At 42.3% G+C, this 16,735-nt stretch overlaps 1 protein-coding gene across 1 annotated transcript; it reads left to right on the plus strand.

Moving 5' to 3' along the window:
* Window positions 1-1,065: 1,065 nt before the first annotated feature.
* On the plus strand, window positions 1,066-16,132 carry LOC122939278 (lymphocyte antigen 6E-like). Its single transcript, XM_044295350.1, has 3 exons — window positions 1,066-1,117; window positions 15,586-15,705; window positions 15,924-16,132. The coding sequence occupies exons 1-3, from the start codon at window positions 1,066-1,068 to the stop codon at window positions 16,130-16,132; spliced, it is 381 nt and encodes a 126-aa protein (XP_044151285.1).
* Window positions 16,133-16,735: the final 603 nt, after the last annotated feature.

The following is a 16,735-nucleotide window of genomic DNA, read 5'->3' on the forward strand; positions in this document are numbered from 1 at the left end:
ATACAGTCCTGTTATTCTGGGGTGTTATATACAGTCCTGTTATTCTGGGGGTGTTATATACAGTCCTGTTATTCTGGGGGTGTTATATACAGTCCTGTTATTCTGGGGGTGTTATATACAGTCCTGTTATTCTGGGGTGTTATATAAAGTCCTGTTATTCTGGGGTGTTATATACAGTCCTGTTATTCTGGGGGTGTTATATACAGTCCTGTTATTCTGGGGTGTTATATACAGTCCTGTTATTCTGGGGTGTTATATACAGTCCTGTTACTCTGGGATGTTATATACGGCCCTGTACCCTCCATACTTTCCTGTGTGGTATGTTTGATATTGTATTTTTTGTACCAAACTTTGTGGCTATTCTGCTTGTGCTGCTGTGGATAGGGTTCCCAACCCCGTAGTCATCAAAAATATAGATCACAGCAATGGTTTATTTCAGGAATATTTATTTCCAAATAGATATGCGGCAGAAGATTTAATTATTGTGCGTGCAAACGTTTTCGGCCGTATCTGGCCTTCGTCAGGCACTATGGGAATTACAATAAGACAATTTCAGTAACAATTAGTTTCCAGTCAATTTACATCATTGATTATAGGAATAGCTTCATAATGTACATACATATGTCCAAAGAAAAAGAGTAAAATTAAATAAATAAAAGTTTCGCCGTCCTTTGATTATTCAGTTGCAGGTCATATAAATCACAATGGTGTAGGATATCTGTAATAGGTTAAGGTGGTTATACCGCCATTTGTATATTTGACATACACCTGGTCAGATCATCACGGCATTATTATTGCTGATAACATAGTTCAATATTATTTCATTATTTCAATATGTTTGATATTGTAGTCATGGGTTAGGAGTGACTCGGGTGTTGTTGGTTGCAGGTCATATAATGGGTGATTGATGTGTATTGTCCGGACATGCAGAAGTTGTTAGAATACACAGCTTTACTTTCGAAGAAGGGTGTAATTAAGGAGTTTTCATGGAAACCTTTTTCTACATACACAAAGTCCTGTATATATAGAGGAGGAGGCTGCCGGTCAGACATCACTCCGCTCACAATGGCAGCGTACACGAGCCTCCTCCTGGTGATCGCCCTCTGTGCCGCCACAGGTAAGACCCTGCAGGATGGGTGCACTGCTAGAATGATGGGGGGTGTAGTGCTGTGTGGACTGTATACCGGATAAGATACACAGCTCAGCAGACAGTATCACACAGGATAGGATTAGATACACAGCTCAGCAGACAGTATCACACAGGATAGGATTAGATACACAGCTCAGCAGACAGTATCACACAGGATAGGATTAGATACACAGCTCAGCAGACAGTATCACACATGATGGGATTAGATACACAGCTCAGCAGACAGTATCACACAGGATAGGATTAGATACACAGCTCAGCAGACAGTATCACACAGGATAGGATTAGATACATAGCTCAGCAGACAGTATCACACAGGATAGGATTAGATACACAGCTCAGCAGACAGTATCACACAGGATAGGATTAGATACACAGCTCAGCAGGCAGTATCACACAGGATAGGATTAGATACACGGCTCAGCAGACAGTATCACACAGGACAGGATTAGATACACAGCTCAGCAGTCAGTATCACACAGGATAGGATTAGATACACAGCTCAGCAGACAGTATCACACAGGATAGGATTAGATACATAGCTCAGCAGACAGTATCACACAGGATAGGATTAGATACACAGCTCAGCAGACAGTATCACACAGGATAGGATTAGATACACAGCTCAGCAGACAGTATCACACAGGATAGGATTAGATACACAGCTCAGCAGACAGTATCACACATGATAGGCCTAGATACACAGCTCAGCAGGCAGTATCACACAGGATAGGATTAGATACACAGCTCAGCAGACAGTATCACACAGGATAGGATTAGATACACAGCTCAGCAGACAGTATCACACAGGAGAGGATTAGATACACAGCTCAGCAGACAGTATCACACATGATAGGCTCAGATACACAGCTCAGCAGACAGTATCACACAGGATAGGATTAGATACACAGCTCAGCAGACAGTATCACACAGGAGAGGATTAGATACACAGCTCAGCAGGCAGTATCACACAGGACAGGATTAGATACACAGCTCAGCAGACAGTATCACACGGGATAGGATTAGATACACAGCTCAGCAGACAGTATCACACAGGGTTGGATTAGATACACAGCTCAGCAGACAGTATCACACAGGATAGGATTAGATACACAGCTCAGCAGACAGTATCACACAGGATAGGATTAGATACACAGCTCAGCAGACAGTATCACACAGGATAGGATTAGATACACAGCTCAGCAGACAGTATCACACATGATGGGATTAGATACACAGCTCAGCAGACAGTATCACACATGATGGGATTAGATACACAGCTCAGCAGACAGTATCACACATGATGAGATTAGATACACAGTTCAGCAGACAGTATCACACATGATGGGATTAGATACACAGCTCAGCAGACAGTATCACACAGGACAGGATTAGATACACAGCTCAGCAGACAGTATCACACATGATAGGATTAGATACACAGCTCAGCAGACAGTATCACACAGGATAGGATTAGATACACAGCTCAGCAGACAGTATCACACAGGATAGGATTAGATACACAGCTCAGCAGACAGTATCACACATGATAGGATTAGATACACAGCTCAGCAGACAGTATCACACATGATAGGATTAGATACACAGCTCAGCAGACAGTATCACACAGGATAGGATTAGATACACAGTTCAGCAGACAGTATCACACATGATAGGATTAGATACACAGCTCAGCAGACAGTATCACACAGGACAGGATTAGATACACAGCTCAGCAGACAGTATCACACAGGAGAGGATTAGATACACAGCTCAGCAGACAGTATCACACAGGATAGGATTAGATACACAGCTCAGCAGACAGTATCACACAGGATAGGATTAGATACACAGCTCAGCAGACAGTATCACACAGGACAGGATTAGATACACAGCTCAGCAGACAGTATCACACATAATAGCATTAGATACACAGCTCAGCAGACAGTATCACACAGGATAGGATTAGATACACAGCTCAGCAGACAGTATCACACAGGATAGGATTAGATACACAGCTCAGCAGACAGTATCACACAGGACAGGATTAGATACACAGCTCAGCAGACAGTATCACACATAATAGCATTAGATACACAGCTCAGCAGACAGTATCACACAGGATAGGATTAGATACACAGCTCAGCAGACAGTATCATACAGGATAGGAACTCTTTTTATTATAAAAATGTAAAAAATAACATATAATTATAATTCCACAACAATAAAAATTCTCTAAATACATAATCCAACCAAAACCTGACCAAGCCTAGCCACATTCATACCAAGAACTACACTACCAATACTGTATATACAACTATATACAAAATTTAACTAAACAAAATGAAACATAGCCACAATGGATGCCAGCGTGAATGGAGTGGGCTCCACCGTCATTACTTCTTCTATCCCTCCTAGAGACTGACGAGGCAATATCTTTGTTTAGTTTTTTGGAGATGGATGAATCCTTCTCCTCGTCAGGCAAGATAACACTTTTAATCACCATTATTTTACCAAAAAAGGACAAATCCCTCATCCGCCAAAAATGTTACTTATTTTTACCTCTCACCTTAACCTCTTCCCAACTATCCTTCCCTTCGAATTTCTCATCATATTTCTCACCTAAAACCTTACTCGGACCTTCCATCACGCTAACTCCCACATCCCTCCCCAGCACTCCTCCAAAAGCTTTACATTCACTCTTATTCCAATTCACACGAAAAGCAGACGCTCCACAAAATATAGACACTAACAATTTCCCCCGTCCTACTGAGCACCCGGAATCACATCACACACATCATCCATATAACCTCTCGCCTTCCATTCGCTCCCACCACCTCCTGGTATTTGCACTCCACGAATCACCTTATCTTTCCTTAACAAACACAAGAATAGTTCAATCGCAGATATGGATACAATGGGTGACAATGGGCACCGCGCCTCAGCCCTGAAAGCACATTCACCCTTCTACCTACAACCAACAGCACTGGACTAAACTCCATCATACATACTTCTCACTCTCCACACTGGAAATCCCATTCCTAACAACATTCTATACACAAACTTATGAGCCAACCTATCAGATGCTTTGTCAAAATCCAAACTTAACAAAAACACCTTCTTCTTCCTCTCCATAGAGTCCCACAAACAATCCCTCAGCAGACACAGATTCCCATGAATCCTCCTTCCTGGTGTCGCACAGCACTGCCCTTCCGCTATCGCTCTATCAATCACTTACTTCATTCTGTTTGCAAACATCTTCGCATAAGTCTTATATCCTCACTCTCTTATGGAGTAAGGTCAAAGTGGAGGGCACTCAGTTTACCGGGGGTCTGGTATTTGTACAATATGGGTAAATACAGAATAGGTGTGAATAAAGACCAATGTATGACAGTATACTTAAAATAGATATTTATTATGATAAAATATAAAAATATTATTCAGGATATATAAAAAATAGGGAATGGATGTAGAACAATAAGGATAAAAATAAAAATAAAATTATGAGTAATGAACAAAAAGTATAAAGATATATTCATGAGTGGTAAATATAATGTTCAAGGTTGGATCCAGAATTGGTTAATCCAAGTGTCTCTGAAAAGTCCTATCTCTGAGTAGGAAGTCGGTGCGTGCATCAGTATTTTCATTCCCTCCTGTTTATTTGCTTGGAAGTTGTATCTGATGTTTGGCAAATAGTCCTCCTGCTTCTGGGTAAGTATGTGGCTGCAGTGTGAGTCCAGGGATCGTATTCTTTGCACTGTGAGCTTACTGTTAGACACTGCGGATCCTTCTTTGTGCAGTCATGATATTAAGTAACATTTGGTGTAGTGTTTGCAACGATGTAATAGCATCAGTTACATAGAGAAACACATTGTAGCCTTAGGGCTCTTTCACACCTGCGTTCTTGTCTTCCGGCATAGAGTTCGGTCGTCGGGGCTCTATGCCGGAAGAATCCTGATCATATTTATCGTAATGCATTCTGAATGGAGAGAAATCCGTTCAGGATGCATCAGGATGTCTTCAGTTCCGGAACGGAACGTTTTTTGGCCGGAGAAAATACCGCAGCATGCAGCGCTTTTTGCTCCGGCCAAAAATCCTGAAGACTTGCCGCAAGGCCGGATCCGGAATGAATGCCCATTGAAAGGCATTGATCCGGATCCGGCCTTAAGCTAAACGTCGTTTCGGTGCATTGCCGGATCCGACGTTTAGCTTTTTCTGAATGGTTACCATGGCTGCCGGGACGCTAAAGTCCTGGCAGCCATGGTAAAGTGTAGTGGGGAGCGGGGGAGCATTACTTACTGCCCGTGCGGCTCCCAGGGCGCTCCAGGGTGACGTCAGGGCGCCCCAAGCGCATGGATCACTTGATCGCTCCCCCGCTCCCCGCTCCTACTGTGGCAGCCAGGACTTTAATAGCGTCCTGGCTGCCATAGTAACACTGAAAGCATTTTGAAGACGGATCCGTCTTCAAATGCTTTCAATTCACTTGCGTTTTTCCGGATCCGGCGCGTAATTCCGGCAAGTGGAGTACACAACGGATCCGGACAACGCAAGTGTGAAAGAGGCCTTACCCGTTATGTTGAAAACATTGCCGTGGTTGCGCGGTTCCGTTGCGCAGGAGGTGGGTGAAAAAAGCATCTCTATACTCACCGAGTCCGCTCGTGGCGTCCCACGAGGGCGGGAGATGAGTGGTTTGAAAAAAAGGCGCGAAAATTCAGTTCCAGTCTGTATGGAGATAGTAGGGTAATTCTATCTCGGTTGGATCCTTGGCTTCAGGGGTCGGTGTCCGGTCCTTATTGGAGGATTGGTAGTCCGTGTGCTGCTGCAAGGGGAACCATACGCGTTTCGAAACGTACTGTTTCTTCTTCAGTGGCCTGCAGCATAGCGGGTTTTCCGGGATTATAAAGGACGGATGGGGGCGTTCCCAACTATGGAAAAATAGGCGGCGCGGCTGTGATGTTGTGATCCCATTTGTTGACTTTGACTGAAGTGCTGTTTAGACAATGTTCAAATGAGGTGGTTTTGGGGGAGATCTGCGCAGTGGGGGAGGTGATGTCTTACTTAGATAATCACTATGGTGTTTGTGTGATGATGTAGGCCAATGATTCCATCATGCTAGCCAAAGGATCTGTGCGTTCAGGGTGCGATCCTGTGATTGTTAAATGCAAATGGACTTGGATTCTTGTGCGGGGACAGCCTCACATGGTGCAGCCTTAGTTTTTGATTGGGTGGGAATTGAGTGCGGTTCCGGTGCGTTTCATTAGAAGGGTGTATGTTTCATTTGTGGACGCTTTTTGTTATAGTATGGTTAGTATTTCATATGTGTGTGTATATGCACACTCGTCTGCATGGAATGAGGATTTAGTTTAGGTCGCGGTTTTGATGCGTTTTATTGGGAAAGACTTCACTAGTTTCTATACGTCTGTGTATATACGTCTATGTGTATGAAGGGAATGGTGCAAAAATCATAAGGAACATTATTATAACAAATGATGTGTATTTCTGATTATAAGTCCATTGTGATTATTGGCTATAGGTTTTAAGTGGGCGGCGTGAGGGGTTAATCCTGTGAACGTTCTACGTGGTGAGAGAATAGGTCTCTTAATTGGGTGATCAGTATAGTTCTCGTATAGTGGTGCGGTTGTGTGGTTAGGTCAATCTAGCCAAGGGGTAAGTGTATTCAAAGTGTGATCATGTGATTATTGGATGTGGATGTAATTGGATCCGTGTGTCGGGAAAACTTCATAAAAATGTATATAAAACAATCTACATATAAATATATAAAAATTATTATCTATACACCCCTTTTGTTGGTGAGGTGGGAGTTGGGTCAAAGGTGCGGTTCTGGTGCATTTTTATTAGAGTTGGGTATTTCAATTCTGAGTGCTTTTGTTATGGGATCATTAGTTTTTGCATATATACAGATATATCTGCCCTCCACTATATGTAAGGAGGATTACGTTAGGGTTGCGGTCTTGGTGCGTTTTGTTAGGAAAGGTTTTGTTGTGGTATGAACAATATTTGCATATATATATATTTATATGTGTGTATATGCAGAAAGACCGAAGTGGTGTAGAGGGAAAGAAATTATGTGAAATATATCGAAATTATATATAAAAAATAAAAATTACAACAATAGACATAAAATATAGAAAAGTGTTAGGAGGTGTTTGTAGGTCGTTGTGGTGGGTCACTATGGGAGGTCCCTCTTGAGGTCCTCTGGTTTGTATATATTATTTGATTCAGTTATTTTATTCACTATTTTGTATACATTGTTTTATTATTTCTTTTATTTGATTTTGTAACGGACCGTTTCAGCAGACAAGGGGTTAAAATCCGTTTAGGCGATATGCCCCTTTCTGAGAGACAGGCACAGCTACTGCAGAACACCAAACTCCCGAACTGGATACAAAATAGCACTCCAAACTGGAACCTCGCAAATAGCTGCCAGCAGACGAACAGGAAAAGCATACAATCAGCTTACACTCCTGGCAATCAGTCTCTAACAGCATACAGGGAATCCCCCCAATAACGAGACAAGGCTCCGTGTTGAGGGTCAAGCAGTGGTCTGACGTGCTGGCACACCCAGCCTGGTTTTTATTACAGTTGTTTGCAAATACAGGACAGATACAACACATCCCCACAATGCATTATGGTTTCCTCCTCTCTGTCCCGGAGACAACCGAGGGCAATCCAATTATCTCTCAGGACAAAGGGAAGTCGCCAATACACATGTGGAGACAACAGGACAGACATCATCATTTAAACACACAATGGGACAATAGAAACACACCCACACAAAATCCTCCCCTCTGCCGGTGATGATTATTGAACACAATGGCGAATATAATTATCACAGGCAGAGAAATACAGTTTTATAAAACATATCACAGGAACCCCAAAACATGCAATAACCCCATAACCAATATATCCTTGGAACTGGGGGATCTGGGTGAACCACATATCCAAAATTCACCCACATCCGTTCAGGAGTTTGGAAGATACAGTTTTATGCCAGTTACACTGAAAATATACAAGTTATACAGAAAATAGTCACTAATAAACGTGTTCCCTGTTTGGTAGTTTCAAACTACTGAATGATGTCTCTGTGCACCAAATACAGGCAAGATAGCCCCGTGTGGGAAAGTCAGAACAGTGTCTGTGAGCTAAAATGGCCGCTATCTATTGTTCTCACCATGTGCTTCATCCAAGCAAGTAAGGCAGAGGATGCAATCCAGGGACAGAGGGCTCCGTCCCAAGTGCCTTAAGACCCAATAACTTAAGGGACCATAATCCCAGGGCAGAAGGCTGGCAAACAGCCCCCTCCAAAACACTGTGGCGAGGTTGGTTTCGCCACAGATTTTATATCTGCAAAGTTGTTCTATGTAGTTGTACGGAGTCCTGTTCTTTCTTAGTCATTGCGAGGATATATATTTACTACGAGGGTGTTTGTCCAGGGAGGGGTGGGAGGCATCCTATGGGAAGTCCCGCTGGTTTTGAAGGTAAGTGTCATTCTGAAATTGGTTATTCATTGTGATTTTTGATTGTAGATTATTTGATTGTCAATGTTTTGGGGTGGCGGACCAAAACCGACGGGCCTTCCCATAGGATGCCTCCCACCCCTCCCTGGACAATCAACAAAAAAAAATAATAAAACATTGTATACAAAATAGTGAATAAAATAACTGAATCAAATAATATATACAATGTACAAGTAGAGGTAAAAGGACGGCACTCACCACTTTGCGCTGGCAGCGCATATCACGCAAGCTTTACCTGCTTAATCCCAAGTTGACGAGGTGCTGACACGATAAAAAGGGGTGTTTTTTGCTCACATGCAGTGCCACGCTTACTTTTTCTACAGCCATCACAAATAATATATACAAACCAGAGGACCTCAAGAGGGACCTCCCATAGTGACAACACCCACCACAACGACCTACAAAGACCTCCTAACACTTTTCTATATTTTTTGTCTATTTTTCTCATTTTAATTTTTTATATATAATTTAGATATACATCTACACCACTTCGGTCTTTCTGCATACACACACATATAAATACATATATATCCGCAAATATTGTTCATACCACAACAAAACGCACCAAGACCGCAACCCTAACGTAATCCTCCTTACATATAGAGGAGGGCAGATATATCTGTATATAACAAAAGCACTCAGAATTGAAATACCCAACTCTCTAATAAAAACGCACCAGAACCGCACCTTTGACCCAACTCCCACCTCACCAACAAGAGGGGTGTATAGATAATAATTTTTATATATTTATATGTAGATTGTTTTATATACATTTTTATGAAGTTTTCCCGACACACGGATCCAATTACATCCAATAATCACATGATCACACTTTGAATACACTTACCCCTTGGCTAGATTGACCTAACCACACAACCGCACCACTATACGAGAACTATACTGATCACCCCATTAAGAGACCTATTCTCTCACCACGTAGAACGTTCACAGGATTAACCCCTCACGCCGCCCACTTAAAACCTATAACCAATAATCACAATGGACTTATAATCAGAAATAAACATCATTTGTTATAATAATGTTCCTTATGATTTTTGCACCATTCCCTTCATACACATAGACGTATATACACAGACGTATAAAAACTAGTGAAGTCTTTCCCAATAAAACGCATCAAAACCGCGACCTAAACTAAATCCTCATTCCATGCAGACGAGTGTGCATATACACACACATATGAAATACTAACCATACTATAACAAAAAGCGTCCACAAATGAGACATACACCCTTCTAATGAAACGCACCGGAACCGCACTCAATTCCCACCTAATCAAAAACTAAGGATGCACCATGTGAGGCTGTCCCCGCACAAGAATCCAAGTCCATTTGCATTTAACAATCACAGGATCGCACCCTGAACGCACAGATCCTTTGGCTAGCATGATGGAATCATTGGCCTACATCATCACACAAACACCATAGTGATTATCTAAGTAAGACATCACCCCCCCCACTGCGCAGATCTCCCCCAAAACCACGTCATTTGAACATTGTCTAAACACCACTTCAGTCAAAGTCAACGAATGGGATCACAACATCACAGCCGCGCCGCCTATTTTTCCATAATTGGGAAAACCCCCATCCGTCCTTTATAATCCCGGAAAACCCGCTATGCTGCAGGCCACTGAAGAAGAAACAGTACGTTTCGAAACGCGTATGGTTCCCCCTGCAGCAGCACACGGACTACCAATCCTCCAATAAGGACCGGACACCGACCCCTGAAGCCAAGGATCCGACCGAGATAGAATTACCCTACTATCTCCATACAGACTGGAACGGAATTTCCGCACCTTTTTTTCAAACCACTCATCTCCCGCCCTCGTGGGACGCCACGAGTGGACTCGGTGAGTATAGAGATGCTTTTTTCACCTACCTCCTGCGCAACGGAACCGCGCAAACACGGCAATGTTTTCAACATAACGGGTAAGGCTACAATGTGTTTCTCTATGTAACTGATGCGATTACATCGTTGCAAACACTACACCAAATGTTACTTAATATCGTGAAATGAAATTATGAGTAATGAACAAAAATATAAAGATCTATTCAAGAGTGGTAAATATAATGTACAAGGTTAACAACCACTCTTACATATATCTTTATATTTTTGTTCATTACTCATAATTGTATTTAAATTTTTATCCTTATTGTTCTACATCCATTCCCTATTTTTTATATATCCTAAATTATATTTTTATATTTTATCATAATAAATATCTATTTTAAGTATACTGTCATACATTGGTATTTATTCACACCTATACTGTATTTACCCATATTGTACAAATACCAGACCCCCGGTAAACTGACCTTACTCCATAATATTATTCACATTTGCGGCATCCGGGTGAGTCGCGCGGAGTGAGCACCACACCATTGTATTCCAGACAGGTGTAGCCACTTATACCCTATACACCCCCCTCTCTTCATTTATACAAATACCTTAACCTAGCATTCAATCTCACATACTGCTCTCTTTTTGCCGTCGCTATTTTATAACCTAAATTCTTAAAAAAAGACCTTGTTTTCATTTTCACCCAATCCCACCACTTAGACATATCACTAAACTCATTCTTTTTTCTCATTTTCCAACAAACTCACATTTAATTTCCACAACCCACGTCCATACCCTCCTCTTGATTCTATATCCAACATCACACATATCACACATTCATGATTCGAAAAAACAACTTCTTTCTGTTTAGAACTTAAAGGACAAACATTTTGTGATACAAAACAATAGTCTAAACTGCTATGAAATCTGCCACTAACCACATGATAGGTCTTCAACTTAGGTAGAAAATCTGAAAGTAAGTCTATTTACCCTTTTCGAGACTCATCAATATGACACTTATCTAAATCACAATTAAAATCTCCCACAAGAATTTCTGGCTTCTCCCAGGGATAAATAATCTCACCTTCTCAAACAAAAGTTTCCGTTCATTCTTATTTATAGGTGCGTAAACATTAATCACACAAAATTTTTATATTAAAAAATTGCTAATATACACCTCCCTTCTTCTATTACCATGTAACTTACTAAAGATACATCTCTCCCTTTAACTAAGAAACCAACACCATCATTTTTATTTAACACACTCCCAGACCACACAGACTCCCAGACCACCGGCAAGAGGAGACCATGGACTCTGGTGGAGGTGGCAAAACTGTATGACTTTGAGCATAAGCCACCTGGAAAATATGGATGAATTTAAAATGTTTTTTTTTTTCTGTTAACAAAATAAAAAAATAAAAATATGAGTTTCAAGATCTGCTTACAGAATGTAAGAGCAAATAGTGTTTCAGCTGCAAATAGTGTTTCAGCTGAAAAACAAGGAAGATTCTGCTCGTTGCTGGAGGTAACTGGTGAGTTGTTTCTGAGTCGGCCTCATGCTCCTGTAATTTGCCCACTGGCTCCTGGTATTGCCCATATGGCACAGGTAGCTGAGTGTTAGGTCCCCGAGCTACTTGAGAAATCTTGGCGCGTGCTCGGGCTCAGATATGTCCTACATTGTAGGACATGTTGGCTAATCTCTCAATTTTAAAATCAGTTTGAGGGTTTAGTAAGACCGCAGAGTGCACCCGTCTTTGCTATTATTTTGTTATATTGCTATATTGATTATCACATCCACATAATTGCTATCTTGTGTAGGATGTCTACTGTGGTACTTGTGGTTCACTGCAGGCATCCTCCACCGTATGCATTTTTGCTGGGGATCGTCATTAGGATTTGCAGGATTTGCTCCCCTATGTATATGCACGACTGCATGTGGGTTTGAGCACCTCCTGCTTGTTTAATACCACGCCATTCTTTTCAGTTTGTATACACTATAAATTAGATGTCTCCCAGTTCCAGCCTTCTTTTCCACGAGCTCGATCACAATAAATTCCAAAGTATTCTTTGTTGTATCCTTCGGGTCCACTTCCAAACGAATGGTGTGCGGGATTCCAGACATCTTTAGGACCTGTCAGCCAAAGCCACAGAAAAAAAAAAATCATCTCCCTTAAGAAACGAAACCAGATCACCTCAAACCTTGTACCCTCCGACCACGTCCGGGCATGCCTTGATCGTAATCAGAAGATCGAGATGAAGGAACCCGAGACTGATCTGACTTAGAACCAGTAAGCCTCAAAGTTGCTTGATATTTGTTGGATGGTTTGGGGGACCCGCGCACCTAGATCATTATCATTTTCAGTTTTCTGAACGTCCTAACATTTATATTCAATAACCTTTCTATACTGTTTGTCATGTAAACTTATTTGCATAAACATGGGCATATGGGAAAGACATGCAAATAGTGTTTCAGCTGAAAAACAAGGAAGATTCTGCTCATTTGCATGTCTTTCCCATATGCCCATGTTTATGTAAATGAGTTTATATGACAAAACAATATATAAAAAGGTTATTGAATATAAATGTTAGGACAATTAAAAAACTGACATTTTTTATGAAGCCCTCCTAAACAGTGAGAGAAGTTAGATGGCATCCACAAAAAAAGTTTACAATTTTTGTAATGATAGTGATCTAGGTGCACAGGTCCCCCAAGCCATCCAACTAAAGTCAAGCAGGCTCACTGGCTCTTAAATCTGTGTGCATAGAGACTGGTCTTGTATATCTCATAGTGCACAAGGCTGCCATTGTAAGGTGTGCTGACTGTACCTCTCTCATGGATAGGTTGTTGGCTTGTACATACCCGGCTTTTGGCATACAGCCTTTGTGTGATTGTTATAGGTAATACAATTCCATGCGCAATACGCGCATATTGCATTGGCAATTTTTGCAATGGCAAATATTCAGCAAACAATTTGTGAAATATCGTGCATTTGAATAATGCCTATGCCGCTCATCACTAGCAGACAGTATCACACAGGATGAGATTAGATACACAGCTCAGCAGACAGTATCACACAGGATAGGATTAGATACACAGCTCAGCAGACAGTATCACACAGGATAGGATTAGATACACAGCTCAGCAGGCAGTATCACACAGGATAGGATTAGATACACAGCTCAGCAGGCAGTATCACACAGGATAGGATTAGATACACAGCTCAGCAGACAGTATCACACAGGATAGGATTAGATACACTGCTCAGCAGGCAGTATCACACAGGATAGGATTAGATACACAGCTCAGCAGACAGTATCACACAGGATAGGATTAGATACACAGCTCAGCAGATAGTATCACACAGGATAGGATTAGATACACAGCTCAGCAGACAGTATCACACAGGATAGGATTAGATACACTGCTCAGCAGACAGTATCACACATGATAGGATTAGATACACATCTCAGCAGACAGTATCAGACAGGATGAGATTAGATACACAGCTCAGCAGACAGTATCACACATGATAGGATTAGATACACAGCTCAGCAGATAGTATCACACAGGATAGGATTAGATACACAGCTCAGCAGACAGTATCACACAGGATAGGGTTAGATACACAGCTCAGCAGACAGTATCACACAGGATAGGATTAGATACAGAGCTCATCAGACAGTATCACACATGATGGGATTAGATACACGGCTCAGCAGACAGTATCACACAGGATGGGATTAGATACACAGCTCAGCAGACAGTATCACACAGGATAGGATTAGATACAGCTCAGCAGACAGTATCACACAGGATAGGATTAGATACACAGCTCAGCAGACAGTATCACACAGGATAGGATTAGATACACAGCTCAGCAGACAGTATCGCACAGGATAGGATTAGATACACGGCTCAGCAGACAGTATCACACAGGATAGGATTAGATACAGAGCTCATCAGAAAGTATCACACATGATGGGATTAGATACACGGCTCAGCAGACAGTATCACACAGGATGGGATTAGATACACAGCTCAGCAGACAGTATCACACAGAATAGGATTAGATACACAGCTCGGCAGACAGTATCACACAGGATAGGATTAGATACACAGCTCAGCAGACAGTATCACACAGGAGAGGATTAGATACACAGCTCAGCAGACAGTATCACACATGATAGGATTAGATACACAGCTCAGCAGACAGTATCACACAGGATAGGATTAGATACACAGCTCAGCAGACAGTATCACACAGGATAGGATTAGATACAGAGCTCAGCAGACAGTATCACACAGGATAGGATTAGATACACAGCTCAGCAGACAGTATCACACATGATGGGATTAGATACACAGCTCAGCAGACAGTATCACACAGAATAGGATTAGATACACGGCTCAGCAGACAGTATCACACAGGATAGGATTAGATACACAGCTCAGCAGACAGTATCACACACAATAGGATTAGATACACAGCTCAGCAGACAGTATCACACATGATGGGATTAGATACACAGCTTAGCAGACAGTATCACACATTATAGGATTAGATACACAGCTCAGCAGACAGTATCACACATGATAGGATTAGATACACAGCTCAGCAGACAGTATCACACATAATAGGATTAGATACACAGCTCAGCAGACAGTATCACACAGGATAGGATTAGATACACAGCTCAGCAGACAGTATCACACAGGACAGGATTAGATACACAGCTCAGCAGATAGTATCACACAGGACAGGATTAGATACACAGCTCAGCAGACAGTATCACACAGGATAGGATTAGATACACAGCTCAGCAGACAGTATCACACAGGATAGGATTAGATACACAGCTCAGCAGACAGTATCACACATTATAGGATTAGATACACAGCTCAGCAGACTGTATCACACAGGATAGGATTAGATACAGCAGCTCAGCAGACAGTATCACACAGGATAGGATTAGATACACAGCTCAGCACTTAGATACTCGTTTGTATGTAATCTGTATCCTCTCTCCTATTTCCCGCAGTTTACAGTCTACGATGTTACACCTGTGAGTTAGAATCTAGCAACTTTAATTGCCTGACGGAGACAACCTGCCCAAGTAACGCAACGTCCTGTCTGACAACAGTGGCATCCGCCTCAGCTGGTGAGTTCAGAAATTCAGTTTTGTCACTATGGGGCCCCTAAGTGGCCCTCATTCAGCTACGATCGGGCTTCTAACTCCATTGATTGCACATATTTAATCACATCATGCAATCTTGGTAATGACAAGTAGTCACAGCCCCACCTCTTTTAATAACAGCACTGTAGGGTCACATGACTAGTGCCGGTCAGATTATCACATTTCTGTTTTCTCCACTGCAGGTGGGGTCTCGGCCACCTCCATCATTAAGAGGTGTGCAGACTCCTGCACTCCTCTTACCGCTACCATAGCTGGTGTCACCGCCACTGCCACCTGCTGCTCCACCGACCTGTGTAACTACAGCGGCAGCACCAGCATCAAGTCCAGCTATGCCGCCATCATCCTGGCACTGGGATCCATCCTGACAATCCTGAAGAGCTCAGTCCTGTAACTTCACATGTATAGAAATAAAGAGATTGTGACTTCAGGGGCCAACGAGTCATTATTCTTTTATTATAAGACCTCACTTGAACTGAGCTGCAGTACCGGGCACGGCCACTGCACCGTGGATGGCACTGTCTGCCTCCGACTCTATACACTGTATCATTTCCCAAACCACTTATCAGTGGGGGTGCGCAGTGTCAGACCCCAACAATCTGATATTGAGGATAGGTCATCAGTATCTGTAGCCCGGACACCTCCCTTAAAGGATTAGTCTCATCTTGGACATTGGGGGCATATCGCTAGGGTAGGACCTGCACCTATCCTTAGAATTAAGCCCACAAAGTGCAGAAGAGCGCACTATGCATCCACAGCCACCCTTCATTCATTTCTATAGGACTGCCATTTTCAGAAGTCCCATTAAAATGAATGGGAAGCACACTACCTCTTTAAGGCTCTGTATTTTTCCATGCCAGCCAGAGCACCTTAAGCTCTGCTGGTGCAGCAGGAGCCTCCCCCTAGGGCCCTTTAACCTCCTCCGGACCGCCTAAAGCAACGGATGCGTCCTGGAGGCGGTCGATTCATTCCTCCTGGACGCATCCGTGCGTCATCT

The sequence above is a fragment of the Bufo gargarizans genome, chromosome 5 (assembly GCF_014858855.1).
Source record: "Bufo gargarizans isolate SCDJY-AF-19 chromosome 5, ASM1485885v1, whole genome shotgun sequence".
Lineage (NCBI taxonomy): Eukaryota > Metazoa > Chordata > Amphibia > Anura > Bufonidae > Bufo > Bufo gargarizans.

Coding starts and splice junctions, on each gene's coding strand:
- LOC122939278 (XM_044295350.1), top strand. CDS start 1,066: ATGGCAGCGTACACGAGCCTCCTCCTGGTGATCGCCCTCTGTGCCGCC. Junction 1,118..15,585: donor CGCCCTCTGTGCCGCCACAG/GTAAGACCCTGC, acceptor TATTTCCCGCAG/TTTACAGTCTACGATGTTAC. Junction 15,706..15,923: donor AGTGGCATCCGCCTCAGCTG/GTGAGTTCAGAA, acceptor TCTCCACTGCAG/GTGGGGTCTCGGCCACCTCC.